This window comes from Xiphophorus maculatus, chromosome 16, assembly GCF_002775205.1.
Source record: "Xiphophorus maculatus strain JP 163 A chromosome 16, X_maculatus-5.0-male, whole genome shotgun sequence".
Lineage (NCBI taxonomy): Eukaryota > Metazoa > Chordata > Actinopteri > Cyprinodontiformes > Poeciliidae > Xiphophorus > Xiphophorus maculatus.
The window spans coordinates 18,640,359-18,659,842 of record NC_036458.1 but is presented as its reverse complement, the minus strand read 5'-3'; the positions used below and the strand labels follow the sequence as shown (position 1 = coordinate 18,659,842).

General features: G+C 40.9%; 1 protein-coding gene across 1 annotated transcript; it reads left to right on the top strand.

Annotated features, from left to right (window-relative positions):
- The first annotated feature begins 744 nt into the window (after positions 1-744).
- On the top strand, positions 745-14,385 carry LOC102232368. Its single transcript, XM_023349598.1, has 8 exons — positions 745-1,790; positions 5,654-5,750; positions 6,943-6,999; positions 7,380-7,573; positions 8,549-8,737; positions 10,617-11,427; positions 11,558-11,720; positions 12,601-14,385. The coding sequence occupies exons 1-7, from the start codon at positions 1,722-1,724 to the stop codon at positions 11,701-11,703; spliced, it is 1,563 nt and encodes a 520-aa protein (XP_023205366.1). The 5' UTR covers positions 745-1,721; the 3' UTR covers positions 11,704-11,720; positions 12,601-14,385.
- Positions 14,386-19,484: the final 5,099 nt, after the last annotated feature.

Sequence of the window (19,484 nt, the reverse complement as noted above, 5' to 3'; positions counted from 1 at the left end):
TCCTGAGTCAACACTTTGTAGAATCACATTTTGAGGTGTGTCCGATTTTATTTTGTGTGAAAAGAAAAGAAGAAAAAAGTCCTTTTGCTTTCCAAAAGTTTCCATTTTTCTATTAATAAACATGTTAAGCTGGTTTTTTAGAGCTGTTTTTAACATCCTACAATCTATTATTGAACTGCTGGTGTTTGTGCATTGAAATAATAATAATAATAAAAAAGACTTCAATTCCCATAGTTCATCTCTATTTCATTTGGTCCCTGATACTAACGCCAGATCGTAAAACTAGCTTTTTGTTCACAGAGACAAAAGTGTGTTTGGAGCAAACAATATGATTATAGGATTTCAAATTTACACTTGGTTTGTTATTTTTTCCCCCCCTAAACAATATAACTTTCTAACAACTTTAAAATAGCAGGAATATGTCAAATATGTCCCCTTCAAAAAGGGAAATTACTCGGCAAATAAATACTTTTTCCATCTCTAACTTCTCATTAGATGTATAAATAACACACACACACACACACACACACACACACACACGCACGCGCACGCACGCACACGCACACACACACACACACACACACACACACACACACACACACACACACACACACACACACACTACCATTTATTCTTATCTTAAGTAGCACGCGCTAAAGTCAGCAGGACAGCAAGCGCGTGCCCTCTCTCTCTCACACACACACACTAAAACAAAGCAAAAACGACAAAAACGACACAAATATTTGCATGAATCAAGATTGAGGGCGACTGCTGCGCGTCAACCACGATGCCGCTGGTTTGCAGGCGGATTATGGCCTTTACTTCAGGCAGGGGGCGGGAGAGAGAGGAAAAAGCCGAGCTTTAGGGTCTGCTGGGAACCAGCCCTTCCTCACAGCAGCAACAGCACCACCGCCGCGTAATCAGGCTGGTCCAGGGCAGAAGCCACACAGCACTTTGCTCCCTGATAAGACTCCTTGGAAGGAGAAGAAGAAGAAGAAGAAGAAGAAGAAGAAGAAGAAGAAGAAGAAGAAGAAGAAGAAGAAGAAGAAGAAGAAGAGCGCAAACTACCACTCTGAGCTGCCGCTGTAAATTTCAGCAGGAAAGCTGGATTTTTGAGACGCATCACGGTTAATGGAGGATGGACTTTAGGTTGATTTTTTAATTTTTTTCTGTCTTTAGACTATTTCTAAAATGCCATGTTAACAAAGGGATACTTAAAAACCAGAACATTTCATACTCTGTGTTGCTGTTCATCCGCATGTCTTCGTGAAGTTTGGACCTTTGGCCACAGGAATGTTCCTGAGTTTTGTTTTGTTTTTTTAATTGAATTATGAACTCTCTGTCTTCCATGAATCAATACGGAGCAAGGTGAATTGTTGGTGACTTTACAACCGAGGCTAAGAGGAACATATTGGGTTAAAAAAGACAACACCAGCAAGAAGAAAAGAAAGCCGGAGCTTTATTATCGCTGCGGATTTACTTTTTAAAGAGGAGAAAAGAAGAAGAGGCTGCGGCGCCTTCTCGCTCTTCTTCATCCGCGGACTCTGCACGCAACGGGACGGAGCTCACAGGCGCGCGCAGCTCCACGAGCCGAGCCGCTGTCCTCTTCATCCTCATCCTCCTCATCCTCCTCCTCTCCGCGCGCCGAGCTGAGGAGAGAGGCTCGCTCGCGCCTCCATAAATGCCCGGTCCGTTGGAGAGGCTCGAGGCTGGGCAGCAAGATGAGCTCGTGGGTCCAGCTGCTGCTGCTCGCGTGGCTGGCGGCGTGCGCGCGGTTTGGCGTGGCCGAGGTAAGTAAAAATAAAAAATAAAAATAAAAATGAGGGGGGAAAATAAATAAAATTACCAGTAAAAGTTTACTGACACCTGTTAAAAATGCCGCACCACGTTAGAAACAAGGCAGAAAACGTAGCTTAAACTTTTATAATGGGTCGCATTATTGAGATATACGATCATATATGTTTGCCCAATATTAATATTTGTCACCGCAACAACCTTGAAATGGGTTAAACTTTTTATGTCCTACCTTTTTTTTTTTAGTTGTATTATGTTTATATAGAAAGGATATTTAGAATAAGTGCACCTGCTTCAACATACTCTTATAATAAAAAAAAAAAAGGTTTCCATGTGAGGTGGCTTGTTGTTACAGAGAACTCCGCTCATTTATAGACCCAAAACACGCACACAACTTTGGATGATGGACCAAGAAATGTGGGAGAAATTTGGGATGGACGCTAATTGGAAGATGTTGTCTCCACGTGGTTGGACGTGATGCGTTCATGATCTCTAATAAACTCCTGGGTTACAATTTGGGAGTCCAGTTTTTTCTTGAATGATTGGAGGGGTGTGAATAGGTAGTGCACCACAGAGCATAAATAATTATACCCATACACACTTGAGAGAGAGAGAGATAAAGAGAGCGCAATTAAAGTAATATGCATGTTTTTGGATGATATGGGGAAGCTGGAGTACCAGGAACAAGACCACACAGGTGTTGGGAGAACACACGCAATCGTCCGTCCCATTAATTCAGTAGTCAGCTGTGCAACAGGAAGAATATGTGACTGTAACCAGTTTGTAGAGCAAGTTTGCCACCAGAGCCGTCACACGCAGGGGGAAAACACAGGGAAACAAAAGACACACACAAAGGCAAGACAGCACACATGTGCAGCTCAAAAGACAAGATTTTTATTTTTGTTTTCCTTATCAAACTACATTAAAACTGATTGAATGTAAATCTTAAGATTGGCTTCATTGCAGCACTAATCTGTAGATGAAGTTTTCTCCCCAAAACAATCAGAGAGAGAGAGAGAGAGATGGGTGAAATCTGACCATCAGCTCTGTTCAAACAGGAAACCCAAACCACACCAGGGGTCCTATGTAGGTCAAGTGAGGCTTGACCAGAAATAAAAGGGAAAAACAGGCAGAAATTTCTCTGCCGATAAGGGGTTGCATTTTATCAGCTGTTCTGCTTCCGCTTGCAGATTTCATCTGAACGAGGCGAGTCCTCTCCACAACGATCAGCCTGTGCCACTGACCTCCAAATCTAAACTGGGTTGAAGTACAAATCAACCTAGTCGGTCAAGGGAGGTGGCGCTATGCACTCTGTTATCCTGGTGTAAAAAAAAGACGCATTCATACAGTGAATGTAAATAGACCCTCACAAAAAGGTAGATGTTTGATCTGTGAGGGATGACTTCAGCTTCCCGTCACCAAGTCGTCTTCTCATTTTCTGCCGTTAGGCTGGCATCACACAGAAAGAAAATTTCAAATCTGACAGTGCTTTATGGGGGAAAGTTGCTACAGCTTTGAGGAACACAGCCAGGAATTCCCCGGGTCTAAATTGAAAAAGATCAAGGATTCTCGCAGCGGGGACACGGAACGCCACTGTGCTGCTCTGTAGGTCAAAGAGAAAGTTTGCGAACTGTCGTTATGTGTTCTGGGTAAAAGTTTGAAATATTCAAAAACGTTCTTGCGCCAGGCATCCGGTTTGTTTCCCGAGCTGAGAGGTAAACTGAACTGTGACAGCGGGGTGGATTGAGCTGCTCTGTCGCGCACGTGTTGGCACGCTCTCTGGGCCTGCATGTGAAACCTCCCACATGTGCTGTGGCTGCCGCCAGCAAATTCGACCCCCATAATTATCTGCAATTAGATGTTCTCCCTCCTCCTCCTCCGGAGCTGCAGCCGCTGCCTGTACCTGGGACTCCTCAGGGCGTCTGCAGGGAGATGGGATGGCGCTTCAGGCGATAACGACTGGTTTATGGCAAAATTGGTGTTTTTTTTTTTAACTTAGACGGCTGCAGATCTGCAGCAGAATATAGTTTATCTTGTGGGAAGGGAGGACAATTTAGAAGAATGCCATGTGATTGACAGAAACCGTTTATTAGACGTGGGTTAATCTGAAGGTTTCTTTTTTAAGTATCTTTTCACATTTTGTCCTGGTTCAAAAATGGACCCGGAGGTATATTTTTGTTAGATATTTTGTAGATTTATAGACGATTTATTGGATCTGTAGATGTTGCCTGAATCCAATGAAGGCCTCTGCAGAACTCGAGCAAATGCAGAAAACTGACAGCGGCTTTAGAGGAGCGGAGTTGGTCATTTCTGGGTTGGATCCAAACATGTTTATGTGCAAGAATGGCCCAGTCAAAGTCCAAACCTAAGTCCAATTGAGAATATAGTTAAGAATTTTCGGGTTAGGGTTAAGGTTATGTTATAGAGACAGACGCAGAAAAAATTTACAGTGGTAAGTGTAGTGAAAGGTTGCGTTACAAAGAGTTGACTACTGGGGTGCTGGGCAAATCCTAAACATCTTTTTCATACAATTATTAATAAAAAAAATGCCTATATCCCTCCTCAATTACATTCTATTTTACAATATTGCCTCACCAAATAAAATCCCCTTCAACCTTAGAGAAAGTTTAAAGACTTCTGTAAACCACAGTGAGGATGGAGGGACTGAACTTGTAGGGTTTGGTGTGCAGACATCGCATAAAAACCACCTATAAAGCAGAAGTTTCACTGACATCTGCTGTCCTATTCGTCCCCATTTGCGCACTCACCACAATTAGTGCGTGTTTACAATTTGTGGCGGCCCTCTCCGCATCTGTCTGTTCACCAGAGCCGAAGGTGTTTATTTAATATTTCCTGCTTGGACACAAATTGCAGCGACAGCAGGCACCGCGGCGAACAAAAGGCAACACACCCCGTAATTACCGTCAGACTCAATTAGCCGAGCCGCCTGGCGCGCTCCGTCGGCAGAGAGGGGGAAATAATCGCGGTGAGTCCTCAGGGGCATCGGTGGAGCCGGTGGAAAGGGATGCGAGTGGAACACAGCGGGCATTTCCACCGCCGCCTGCCCGGGAAGTCGACCAATAATCGAGGGAGGCGGAGGGCGGATGTCGATGGGAGAACGGTGTGGGCAGAGTACATGTTCATGCATGGATGGCTGCGAGCTGCTATTATGTCCTGAATGAAACGCAGTCTGTTACACTGCGCTCATTAAAGCTTTCATCGCAGTTTGCGGCGCAGCTTGTTTAAAATGAGCTTCACCTCTCCAAACCCCATTTAAACCAAAGTTAAGGTTCTCGACTCTCGTCTGATTCTCGTCCATTTCAGCCTCTCTCTTACTCATCGATTATCCCCCCTCTTCTTCTTCTTCTTCTTCTTTTTTTTTATCCAGATGCACCTCCCTTCTCTCATCCTCTCTCTGTATCACTCCTTCCCCCACTTCCTGACTCCTCGCCTGCTCCTTTGACCCCTAAATGTTAGCAGATGAGAGGACACAACGCCAATAGTCATTCACCCTGCTCTTAGTGACCATTGTGTGTCTGCTTTGGTTAATTCCCCCCCTCCCTTGCAGGCTGTCTCTTGCCCATTAATGACCCAGGAGGGTAAGAGGGGGGGTTAAACCCACAGTCAAATCTCTAGAATCACAAAGTAGAGCCATTCAGTGGTTTCTGGTGTGATACTCTGGAAATATTTGGTTAGAGGCTTTTAAAGACAATCGTAGATGTTGCTGCGGTTTTTTTCCCATCGCCTACTGAATTGTTTTTTACTTTTAATGCTCATGCGAGCTTCTGAATACATTATGTCTGCTTTTCTGGTTTTGTGTTTGTTATTTGGGCTGATTTTGTTTCTGTTTGTGTGGTAGGAGGACGCTCTGCCTGCAGCCCTGGTGGAGCTGGTTAGAAACAGCCCCATCAACTCCATAGAGGACCTCCAGCTGCTGCTGCTCACTGACTCCGTAGGTAAAGACCCAAAGCTTTTTGTTTTCTTTCTTTTCCGTCTTGCAGACACGTGGAATCAGTTCAAATCACATTCAAGATTAAAGTGGAACCAAAAGCTCTTTAGTGAACTGGCATCTAAATCCAGTAATGCACTTCAACTGAGCAGCGACATCTCTTGAGATCCCTCGTTTTAATGTGATTCATTGTTTAGATTTTTATACAAAAAGAATATGTTTGATAAAGTTTTTGCACGTCCCTGGCACATTACGTGTCAATACACAAAACGAACGGTCGGGCGATGCTCATTTCACCCCTCCTGTCATATTTCGGCCAACTTTACTGGCTCTGATCTTTCAAAACATCACCCGCATCAAAGCATAAGGGAAAGGGGACATTTCAAAATAAGAGCACACTCACAAAGCTGAATGTCCTGGAATAATTACATTATGTTATTTATTAGGGTTTTTTTTATGATTATGTAATATTTGTGAACATTTTGAGCCCAATTGAGTCAAAATTAGTCAATTTATTTAACTAAGCACACAGCATTAGTGTAGATTCACTTAAAATATTTTAGATTTTTAACTCGAGTTGATTAAATGTAGTCGAGGTTCCATAAATAACAGATTAATGGAGTGCCAAGTCATAGATACAAAGCAGTATCGTTAACGGCCGGATGATAAAACCTACTGTTGTGCTCTCTATAGAGAAACACGACTACAGTGAGCTGATGTCAGCCGGTTAATTAGTTGCTCCAGCTGCTCAGGTGTTTCACATCTGTTGCATCTTAACTGTAGTTTTAAAAAAGTTTGATCTTAGCAAGATTCCCAGGTTTTCCTTTACTGGAAGTGTTTCCAAACTTTCCATTTTTCGTTATTTCTTCTTAGCCAGCTTACAGGCAGTGCACAGTAATGGGTCGGGGAGGGGCGGCACCACATTAACTCTCAGTTTGGTTCTGCCCTTTCTTTATTAGGAGGAGTTTTAACTATAAAAACTTTTATATTAAATTTTTTTTGTCTTGGCCAGATCTTCCTCATAAAACAGATCTTTGATCTCAAAGGGACTAAAATGGCAAAGTAAAGGTTAAAGAAAATGAAACAAAAACATTAAAACCGTAGTGTGCTATGATGCTCCACCCCTGGTTTCTGTGCACAGTGAGCATTTTATTTGTCTTCTTCTAATGGGATAAATGATGTTCGTGTCGTTGTCTCAGATGAGGAGGAAGCTAACTCTGCAGCCAACGGAGGTCACAGACTTCCACGCAGCCTCGGTGAGTCAAACTTCTCTTTATTTGGTGATGGGGTTTTTTTGAGGTTTGCTGTGATCTTTTTTTTTTTTTTACATATTTCTGCATTGTTTCTCCCATAAGGAAACTCGTTATGTTGGCTAAAGAATGCTTTGTCAGTCCGTCTGGGAGATGATTCATAGTTTTTGTGACAGAGGGAAAATCTTTTCCCATTAACCTTTTTGTCATTTCCAGACGGTGATCTAAAACTGGCCTAATCTTTGAATAAAACCTCCTCAGTGTTTCTTTTCAAGACACGTCCTTGTGTGTTAACAACAGAAAAGCTCAAACTCTCGAGCAGAGAAGTGGGCGTTGTCTGGCTCATCAAACCTGACGCTTTAGCGTGTCGTGTTTTGTCCCCTCAGACGCTCAGCCCGCCCAGCAGGCTCAGTGTAAAGTTCGCACAGAAGTGGTCGAGGTCACCAGAGCCATGTTGGACCGCAGCAACGCCAACTTTCTGCTGTGGCCGCCGTGTGTGGAAGTCCAGCGCTGCTCTGGCTGCTGCAACACCAAGAGCCTGCAGTGCGTTCCTGTTGTCACGCACACCAGATACTTGCAGGTAAATGAGCATGCTCGGTTATATGATTAGCAAATAGGAAGAGTTAAGCCCAAAGTTATTCCTGTCCCAAACAGCCTTAAGAGATCAATTATTTCCCTTCAGTTTAAGACGTTTGTTTCTGATGGGAAATGACAGGTGTCTCCCAAAACATAATAAAACGATGAGAAAGAAGCATTCTGTTGTAAAATGTTACATTCACGTACATTTATGGCATGCTGTAAATAACATGCAGCCTTTTTAATAATCAGTAGAAAAATGTTTTAGCATTAGAGCAGTTACAGCTGTTTCATAATTGCTTTTTGCATATTTCAACAGGTTTTTGACGCTTCATGTTTGGTAATGTTGGAAGGCCTTCTTGCTATCACCGCCATCTTTAACTCCCTCTGGAGTATTACAAATTTTGAGCTTATCTGATAGTAATTGAGAATAAGAACCGTAATTCATAGCAAAACATTTTTGTAACCTTTCACATAAATTTTAAAAATGTGTCAACATGTGTTTAATTATATATATAAAAAACTATAACAAAGATTTTCTTAAAGATCACCTGACCATACTTGAAATTAGCTTAGTTTGAGTCATCTTCCTTCCGTAACAACTTCCACATAAACGAGTGTTGTTTTCCCATTAGTGCTTGTACATGTTGCATTCACTGACTGGAAATAAATAAGATTTTTAGTTTACAGCCAACCAATCACTGATGAGGCTAGTCACTCATAAGATAAATTAAAAAATTTGCTCTGCATCTTATTTCTCTGCGCTTCTCAAGTAGTTCACTCTGAGAAGCAACAGAAAATTGCAGCTTAGGTTATTTAACCTTCATCTGTTGCCTGGCAACAGCTCCTTTTTGAGTACAAAAAAGCATATATTTATATACCCATGTCATAGCGTCCCCACAAAACGTTTTTGTTTCCTTTTTTTTCTTAAACTCAGAGCACCTCCCAGTGACTCCCATCTTCTTCTCAACCTCTCCAGGTCATGAAGATCGAGTACATCAACAAAAGACCCACTTATGCCAAGGCTGTGGTGTCGGTCGTGGATCATGTGGAGTGCAGATGTCAGCCTGCCCCGCGCCCCGCTGTGCTCAAGAAGAAATCCTCTCACAGACTGCACAGCCACCCGCATCGAAATCAGACCCTCGGCCCGGGACCGGCGCAAGGACAGGTACGACTTTTACTCTGCGTGTTCTCTGTCATCCGGAGACAAGGTTTAACCTTAATAACTAGGGTACAGAATAGATTAATCAGTTTTACTGCCCTGCTAAGTAATCTCTTAACACCTCAGGGCATTGACAAACAACATCTGGTGTTAGCATGAGGTCCTTTTCGCTGCTTCAGAATCTGGCGGGTCGTCTTAGATTGGGTTTGCTTCCAACAGATACGATCAAACCCAATCAACCAATCAAACGCTTATCCTGGGAGTCGACGTGTCAGGTAAACACGGCAAATCAGTGAGGCCTGAGTTTTCTTCCTATCACCTCTGTGTGATTCATGTGAAGAAGAGGCAGGAGGGTGGAGTTTGACTTTTACGCCTAGAAAGGTTGTCACAAAGTTGAGCCGGTGAGTAGGCGTCGAGTGGGGGGTCGACGTGAGCCGCGGCCCATTATAACCAGCTGTGCTACTGTCACTAGCTGGTTCCGCTTTGGCAGCTTCATTGTGCAAGAGCACATGAACAGAGGTAGCTAAAAGGCAGACTAGTCTTATTGTGGCACTGTAATGTTAAAAAAATGCCTTTTGTTGGATTTCTTGACAGGTTTTGTTTCTCCTATTGGTAGAGAAAGCTGTTACTGCTAGAGACTGCAGCTGGGTGGGATTAATTTGCAAAAAGTGGAGTCAAAATCTTTTACTTGCTAATATTCAGATTTTTCTCAGAGAACTCCAAATGACACCACTATAGTTTGTACTTTCTTAAGATAGATTTAGAACTGCTTCTCTTTGTCACGTCTCTAAAATCATTAAACATTTCTCAATTTTCAGACACAGACGCTTTAAAATGAAACATAATTGAAAGTAATTTGAGCACATCTATCTTACAAGACGGACTGCAGCCATGCTTTTTCTCTGTTGTTTTTGCCACATATAAAATGCACCATAACACATGTCATACAATTTTTTCAGCATGATCTATAATCCTCAGAAGTAACCAATTTAAAACTAAAGGATGAGAAAAAGTCGAGGCGTTGTCACACCGTGTGGGTGAGGGAGCAGTCAACGTTACACAGCTCTGCAGTTAAACGGGATTCAAAATGTTGATACAGTTGATGTTGTCAACTGAATTTGGCTTTTTATATTGGCATTTGTAGAAAACTTTATTCGGAAATGCGTTGTCTTTGTATACACAAGGCAATACAATGGAAATCTGTTGGCACCGGCATGTCAGACAAAAAGACATGGCAAAATCACTCAAAAATATAAAAGATTACAGTTAAATAAGCAACTGGTATAGGTAGTATTATTAATCAATGTGTAATGCCTATAGAATTAGGAGAAAGTATAGTTTTAAAATCTATACTTTTAAAACACTTTGCTGTAATCTGTTGCCTGAACCAACAACCAAAATGCCTCCTGAGAAAACAAAATACTATCTAGAAGTTTCTGACAGGTTTTATTCCTCTTCTGATGCCTTATATAATAACTAACTTAATACTTTTCACTCGGTATCGTTTTTCATAACCTAGACTGATAATGTCAGTCAAGCCCACATTCTGACCAAAGTAATAAGCTACATTTTGACTCGGGCAATGCCAGTTGAAGCCTGGTCGAGCATATAAACATCTAGTTCTGTGCATCTGTGTCATAATATCTGGCAGATGGAGGTAAATACTTTGGTTTGTGTTTGTGTACACAAATGCTAGCAAACCCACTAAGCAACTAGCGCCTTTTAGTTGCATGCATATTTGTAAAGTATAAGCAAATGCAAATAGGCAAATGTTGGATAAGAGCATTGAATTATTACTGTCTACTTGCTTTATGAGCTCCATGCTTAGTGCATTTGTAGTGAGCTTGAGAAAACAGCCACTGAACTTTTTTATTCTGCTGTTAAGGTGAAGGTCCACTCCAAAGATGAACTCCACCAGCTGGACGAGCTGAAACCAAACCAGAGGGCTCATCTGGAGCATCTCCTGGGGCAGCGCTGGGATCTCAGAGGAGACACCTTCCCTCAGCCAGGAGAAGGCTACAGTCTTGCAGGAGAAGACGTGTCTCGGTCTGAGGAGACAGTTCTCTTTCCTCCGCACTGGGATCATAACTTCACCAGACTTCTTGGGACCGAAGAGCAAATAGAGACGCAAGAAAATGTCGGGATGAAGAATGATGAGGTTTTTAAAGACAATGCAGGACCCCCAGCGGGTAATGTGGATGTGGAAGCAAAGACAAAGTTGGAAGAAGATGGGTTCAACAGCACCGAAGGGAATCCTAAAGTAGGACACAAACACACACAAACACACAGCCCTCCAGGGTCAGATGACAAATCCAAACCTTTTGAGAGCCACACTGCTGGACTCTCTAAGGGTGTCGCTGAGAACTCTCGAGCCATGTTGGATCCTAGCGAGGAAACCAGAGCGAGGAGCAGGGTCCGACCAACCAAAGAGCCCAATCCAGAGCCTCGAGAGGCGGCAGGAAGGAGAGAAAATGAGACTCCAGACGTGGAAAGGATGTCGCAAATCACAGAAGAGAAATTGGAGGCTGAGAGAAAAGAGCTTCTCCTTCTCCACAAGAGACTGGACGAAGAGAAGGAATTACTGCGACAGCAGAAAATGAAGCAGGAGGAGGAAGAAAGGCTGAAAGAGAAGGAGACAGACAGTCAGCATCTCCAACATAGGAAGCATCATCATCTGCATACGACACCGAAACCAGGTAAAAGAATAAAAGAAACACAGAGTAGACTACTAGGTGACTGAAAAAACAAGGTCAAACTATACATTATTTAAACGTTCACTACAGTGAACATAATCAGTTGTTTTAAATTTGATTTCCAATCTCACAGAGACAGCAACATCCACAACTACCACGCAGAAAGCACCGGCCCCGACCGGCCCCAGGCTCCCGGTTCGTCCAAACCCTCAGAGAAGAAGAATGAAGAAGAATCGCAAACGGATCAGCAAGGCAGCAATGAGAGCGATGCTCATGTAGGACTGAAATAAAACCAGGTGAGCTCACAGATGACTGCAAAATAAAAATGGATGTATATCCTAACTAGGCACAGACCTGTGTTTGCTATGAAGGTTTCATTGGTGTCACAGAAATGTCCCTCTATCCAGTTCCTATTGTTTAAAGTCATGTTAATGAGATCAAGACTTTCTAAAATAGTCCTTCCCAAAGCAGATGCTGCTCAGCTGAAACAAAGATTTTGTAGAAAGGCATTTTTAGCTTTTTGGAAATATCTCTTGACTACATGGTGCAGAAACCTAAGGAAAACCACTGACTCCTTTGATTATGTAACTATTAAGTTATAATGATGTTAAGTAACTCACTGCAGGCTTGCCACCTAAGCAAATGCAGTAACCTGACGCATTAGCTTACTGATATCAGCTTGTTAGACTCCTAATATTTTTCAATAAGGGGCAAATCAGCAAAAAACCTATTTTATATAACCAGCCTGTGTATCAAAATGAAAAAAACTTTCAATAGAAAACATGGTTTATTTGATGGGGTGTGCATAAGAGTGACACTGTCATAAACATGACATAACGCCTGTTATAAACATGAAGGAGTCTTCATGAATGTCAATGACTGTTGTCATTATGTGTCGTTCGGTAAACAATGACACTTTAAAACATTAAAAGTGTCATTATCTACCGAATAACAGCAGCTGTAAACATTCATGAAGACACCTTCATCATCATGACTTGTGTTAAGTCATGACCCCGTCAAATAAAGTGTTACTGAAAAATATTGTGTTACATTTTTGTATGAATACTGTGATAAAGCCTCAATTTGACCCCCATCCATGTTTACCTTATAAATAGAACTGTGAAAAATAATGCAAATGTTGAGCATGTCTTCCTTTTTGTTTGTTTTTACCTCCAGGGACACATGGAGAACATGTTGCAGGGTGGGAATTGTCCAAAGATGAAGCCGGATGACTCCTTTGGTTTAAGTATTTATTTGTCAGTAACCTGGTTGTCCTGTGATATCTCCTCGGTAACACTACTAACGAGTGTCTGCTGAACCTGTAACGATTTCTGGATACACCACGAGGGCAAAAAAGGGAATATGAACAAAGGACGGACCTGCTCAGGAGAATGCTTCCCTCCCCAAACATTTGATAGTCCCACGTCCCAAAGACAGACAAAGACGTGCTCAAGCACAGCGACTGTGTGGGACCGAAGAGGCATCGCTGTAGAACTGTGGAAAATAGTGCAATTCCTGTGGATCCATGCTTAGATATTGTGAAAGAGAATGTCGACAACCAAAACTGTATGGGAGGTTTCTTTGGAAGAATACCACAACAAAGCATATTTGGTTAAAACGTTAACAAAAGTGGATTTAACCGTTTTGCTAAAAATTACAAATTGCGTAATCTTTAAGAAAATCTTAATGAGGCTGCAAAACGGGCAGAACTTTCATTATGATTTTGGTCATCAGCTCACAAACATAACAATGGTCTCCTTTTTTTTAAACCGTACTTAATTATATTTCACTCATTGCAAAAACACTGGAGTAACACACACATAACTAGCAAACAAAAACAGCATTTAAATCGCATTGCAAACGTATTTTATAACCCGGCTAGTTTCCACTTTTTTGTGACGCTGTAATCACAAACTTCAGTGTGATTTCTTTGAATTTCTATAATAGAGAAACACAAAGTAGCGCATAATTCAGAAGGAGATTGAAAGTGAAATATGATTGGAATTTTCTTTTACAAATAAGAAAAATATTTGAAAGAAAAGTCGAAACCTACGTCCATTTCCTTCCACTTCATTACTGTGCACTGCTTTGCGTTTGTCTTTGGCACAAAATCAGGATATAATTGGTCAAAGTTTGTGGTCTTAATGTGACAAAGTGTGGAAAAAGTTTGGGTGTGTGAATAGTTTTGTAAGTAACTGCGTGCCAACACAAATTCTGTTGCAAAATCAATGCTACATGTGAGCGGACTGTGCGCTGTTTCTTATTTATTTGTCTGTACTGTTACTGTGGATTAATGTTCTACAGAAATACTGCCAAGGTGATATGCTGAGACTGAGGTTTTCTAAAAGATTTGGTTGCTCTCTGTGGATTTGTGGCTTCAAACAGAAAGAAATTGTTAAATGGTGCCCAAACTCTCCATGACCTCCCAGTCAGATGCCGTGTTAAATTTCTTAGTGCAGAAAATGTGTGAATGGTTGTTTCCTGCGTCAAAATTAGTGGTGCTGTATGCACACGTCTGCACCTCCGTTATTTATCTCAAACGTATTTCTATGGAAAGTTTTAGAAATATGTTTTCTCGACCTTCCTCTCTGAATTGAACCTTGTAAAATTAATAAATCTGCTCTCCGTAAGCTCTTCTGTAAGACGTTGCAACACATTGGTTTAAATTTCTTTGAGACGAATCCAGGAAGGCCATGCATTTTTACTCTTAAAACATTCTTTTGTTATTTTTGTGAATATTTGCCATTATTTTTAATTACTTGTATAAGCATACTGCTGTGTCCAGTAATCCACCGTCAGACAAACATCTTAAATTATTGACAATCTTGGCCTATGTGTTCTTTATGCCAATTTACAACTGTTACTTATTTCTGTCTGTTTTAATATATGCAATTGTGAAAAGAGAATGTTTGCTTATTTTCATGTGATTATAAGAATATTTAAATTGAGCTGGAAATCGTATTCGTTGTTTTTTTTTTTTTTAAAATTAGTGTTTTATCATTTTTTATTTTATTGGAGTGAGTCAACATGCTCGCATGTTATGGTGATGATTTGTTTTGTTATGGTTCCCTGGAGTACATATGAGCAGGCACTATCTTTAACAGGATTTTTCTCAAGCAAACAATATTAACATCTTGATGCTAACTTCGTGGATACTTAAATATTCTGTCACAATGCAGCTAAATTCATGAAACACAACAGTTTTTCCTCTGTAATATGGTGCCCCATCCCAAACTGGGCACTATATTTTAAGTTTTCCTTTCTAATCATTCATAAGCGCCTTTGTGGTTACTATTAGGACAAGAGATTATGACAGGCTTCACATAGCCGATTCACTTCAATGTATTCAATAGTGTCGCTGCACACACTTAGCATAGCGCCACTGAATTTAATCAGATCCAAAATGGCGCAAATGTTCAAAAAATACCTAAAAGAATTCCCTTGGACCTCTCTGAAAGCTTTAAGGCTTTGGAATTATTTAAATGTTTGCATGTTGATCTTAGCCCTTCCTGTATTTTACTTCAGAAGAAAATGGTCACTTGCGACGAGAACTAAGCAAATTAAATTTCATGCAGTGTTTAGAGGTTGTAATTTCAGGTTCTACCTAAAAACATTCCCACCAGAAACGGCTGTTCTGTCTTAGGTGCAATTTTTTTCCCCCTGTTTTACTCATAAGGTTTTCACTCCAAACTATTAGTTTGCCGTTCTCTCAACATATTGATTTACTGTACACACATATGTTGACTGGAGTAGATATTTGGATGCTGACTAACTGGAGATACTGTCCAACACGCTCGCCTTCATTTGGCTCAGACACAGAAGAAAAAAACGGCCACAGCTGAAGCTATTTACCATGGATAATCATTCAGGGATATCATTAGGAGAAAAAGGCTCTTGACAGAAAACCATTTGTGGGTGTCTAAAAAGATTTTCTATGCACACAGAATCAAAAGGATGTATTGTTAAAGGGCGCTGTGTCTTAGCCAGTACCTTTGATAAATTCAACATATTCACTGAAAAATTGCCTTTTTGTCAAGAGAGCAGTTTGTTCTGTGATTACCATATTTATATAGATAAATTACAGGAACTGATGCTTTCAAACTTTACTTCTGTTCATTACGATGATTTTCTGCTCACCCTAGAAACTTAGGCTTCATGAAAAGTTTATTTATTTCAATGTTATTTTCAAAAGGTACTTTTAATCTCACTGGAACACATATCTTAATCAACTGAATATGGATGTCTGAAGGTAGTACCATCCAGTTTTAGTGGGCTTTATTCAGAGGCCTCTTTTCGTCTTAGAAAATCCTGTTACAATTGTGTTGTATAGTGATGAACATTTTCAGGTTTTCTGGTTCTGAAAGCTAGTGATATATGCTCTGTAAACCTGTAGTTCACACAGCCACTTGCTTGGAGCTTCAATATTTAAACTGCATTATTTATCAATTTGCAAACACATCTTGTATCCAGAAGCATCGCATTGAGTAATGCACTCACGCTGACCTCGCCTACTTGAACTGAGTAGGCAAGTGGGTTCAATGATTTTTGCTTAGTGCAAAGAAAAAGAGAGAGAGAAAAAGTTGAGACTTAGGAACTGAAGGTGAACTTTGGCAAACACTCTCCTTGTAGTTTGTGTGTCACAGTTACCTACTTGACTCTTTTGGCTTGAAAAGCTCCCCAGTCAGCAGTGAGCTACACAGCTATGCACGTGTACCATCATGCCAAGAAGTCATACATCTGTCCAAATGCAATCATACGAGGAATGACTTGAAAACCCCGATGCTCAACTCCAATGGTATCTGCTCTGTATTCTCATACTCTTCTTACCAATGTTTCTCTACGCCATTCAGGTACTCAACCAGCTGTGCTACTGTAAAACTCACAGGCGCATGATACTTCTAAACACCAGGCTATCTCTGAATTTAGCATCGTGGTGGGATGCCTGTGTTTCCATGTGTGTCCGTGTGGCTCCCCGCCTACTGATGACTTCAAACAAAGACGGCGTGGAGACGTGCTTGTTGACTGCGACAAACACAAACAGGGATCACCCTCTGCAGCGGTGAGAGAGCCTCTGAGGAAACAGAGGCCATGACAAAAGACACGGGGCGGGTCATCTACGATTGACCTCAAATGACAATACGCCTCGCTAGGTCTCAGCAACACTGGTACCTTGACATCAAACAGCCAATGGAATGACACAATGACAATAGCGCAAATGTTATCACACTCATGCATTACTTTAAATAATGTTGGATTCATTATTTGTTACTCATTTGGGAATCTTGGTTGATAGTTTGTCAGTTTTTTGACAATGTTCACAAATCCTTTATATCCTCTCTGCCAACACATTACTACCTTTATTGTTTACAGTGTAGACAAAATGCTGGAAGATAAGCAATTGGAAACAACTGAAAAATTAACTGATATACTCTAATGTTCTCAATAAATTGGAAAATGGAGGCAGTGGTGAGGGGGGCAATGGAAAAAAGAGGAAAACCAGAACTAATCCCTGAGGTATGCCACTGTTACATCCCAACCCAAGCAGTTGGATCAGATGAAGAGTCAGTGAGTCAAACGTGACTAAAACGACTATGTAGACTAAACGTTTTGGTAAATCTTTCAGAGGAGAGGTGAAAATATCTTCCAGATTAATTAAATTATATCCCAGTTACTAGAACTATGGACAACAGATGTATTTTTAATAAAGAAATAACATATTAGGAACTTTTGAGGTCAAGACGTTCTCAGTGCACCGTGATGTTTGCATGGGCCAAACATGACGAAGGGCATTTGAATCCTTTCAACGTTATCTTCAGCTGAAATCCATAAAGACAGAATAAACATTGGAGATGTAAATTGGTGTAAATCTCCCCAGGTTAAATGAAAACAAAAACTCATAAGCCGTAGCTTGTTTGTGAAACGAAGGCATTGAAACATGTGGCGCGCTTCAGGGAAAGAGCATCCAAGCAACACTAAAACAGCAAGGTGTTACAATGACAGAACAATCATGAAAGATTACACAACAAGCACTTCGTAGATGCAGTGGATGACACAGGAGTTGTGTTATAAAAACACACCGGGACTCGTCTGATCATACAAACATCAATCACAATGTCTCTAATGATCTAGTCTACCTTCAAGGATATTTCTTTTCCATGACCCTGGTCAGGCCTGGATTACCTGACGCACAGCTGTGAGGAAACAGGAGGTTACACAAGCATCCCTACGCCTTCCAGTACTTTTATTTTCCTGTTTTTCCACTTGACCGTCCAATAGGACATGCCGTGCACACACACGACCGCGCAGCTACCTTCTCATTAAGCCGAGATCCTGCGTTTCGCTCCTCAAATCAAGCCCTTGTGTTTCAACGCACCAGATTTAAATCTCTAAAACGAGCAAGGGAAAAAATGAAAAGGATCCATCCTTCAGCTACGGCTGGAGAAACAATAGCCCTTTGAAGTGAGATGAAGACGAAGGAATCTGTTTTGCTCAGAGAATTTGGAAAAGCCCACGCTGGGGAAAAAATCCACGTGTCCTCCCTTTGGTTACAGTGTGGGTAAAGTATGAACCAGTAATGTGGTTGTGATGACGCAGGGTGTCAAAGTGCCCGTCAGTCCCATCGGACAGGAAGTTGCACCTTGGAACGGGCTCGAAACACAGGAAGTTGATGTCAGAATGCCTGGAATTCCAACCTTCTGTTGTTTTTATGAAAAGGGATTTTGTTTTTCATGATATGAATTACGATACGGACGCGTAGCAATCCCATGCAATGACTCCCTTGGAACTTTTCCTCACTCCTTCCTGCTAAAACTACAAAATACAATGTTTTTTATTGGAAAATTAAGTTGCACACCGAAACTTAAAGTGCATAATTCTGAAGTGGAAGGAAAATAATAAGTGGTGTTTTATGTACTTTTGTAATAAACACACATAAATGGGTTTGATGCAAACCATTCTGCGCTTCCAAACAACTCTGACCAGGTTCTCTGATCCAAGTGAAGAAAATAATTACCACAGAAAGATGCCGCCACCGCCGTGTTTTACTGTAGGGATGCCATGTTTCACAATAAATCTGCTATTTGTGGTGGATGTAGGTTAAGTTTTTAAATACGTATAAGCATATAAAATTAAATCCATACTGGATTCCAAACTGTCACATCAAACCCCAATAAAATGCACTGAATTTTTTTCACTGGAAAGTGACGAAACGTGGAAAAGTTCAAGAGGTCGGATTATTTTTGCGAGCCACTTGCACGCTTGCACATTGCATGCTTAGTTTTCTCCTGCCTCGAGAAAACTGTCAAACCCTTGAACTTTCTGCAACCCCATTAAGCCGAACAGATGGAAAGAAGAACAGAGCAATAAATTTGAAAACAGTGAAAATGTGTGTGGCATGGATACAGTGAAATATACAGTACACTGTTAAAAATGGATCCAGCAGGCATGTCCTTGAGTAAGCAGGAGCCTTATCCAACCTTTTATATTGATAAACATTGCAACATTCCCTTTGGCCCCAAATTATTCATACCCTGGCAGATGCATTTATATTAATCTTCAATTATTAACAACTAGTTTCTACTGCTAAAGTCCTGGCAATCATTTGTTTTCAAAATGTATATTCTTTTGCTTAATCTGCTTAATCAAAATCTTAATCTGCCCGGAGTATTAATAAATTTGAGTTTGCCTTTATTGTAACAAGTGTATTGAATGATACTTGATATCACACAGTTTGTTTAGTTATTGTCCTTGGGGAGATTGTAGCTCTTTCTTGCTGCTACTTTGGCAAAGAAAACCCTTTTACAGGTACATTACAGCAGTTTATGGCAAATGATTCATTTGGAAATTGTCCCAACGTTAAGAAGTGAAGTAAAGCAGCTCCAAATAGGTCATTATAAAAGAGCAGGTTAATGCAAATGAAATAAATTTACACTTTAAATAATTTCAGTCAAGAATTCCCTCTAGTTGGCCAAAACCAAATTCAGGCCAACCCACTGTCAGTTTCCATTACAAGTGTGCACAAAACTTTATCGATGTTCCCTAATGTAAAAAAAACAACACAA

Excerpts from the sequence above, each read along its gene's own strand:
- LOC102232368 (XM_023349598.1), top strand. The coding sequence starts at position 1,722 with ATGAGCTCGTGGGTCCAGCTGCTGCTGCTCGCGTGGCTGGCGGCGTGC. Across the intron at positions 5,751-6,942 it reads GCTGCTCACTGACTCCGTAG|ATGAGGAGGAAGCTAACTCT; the intron begins GTAAAGACCCAA and ends TCGTTGTCTCAG. Across the intron at positions 7,000-7,379 it reads CAGACTTCCACGCAGCCTCG|ACGCTCAGCCCGCCCAGCAG; the intron begins GTGAGTCAAACT and ends TTGTCCCCTCAG.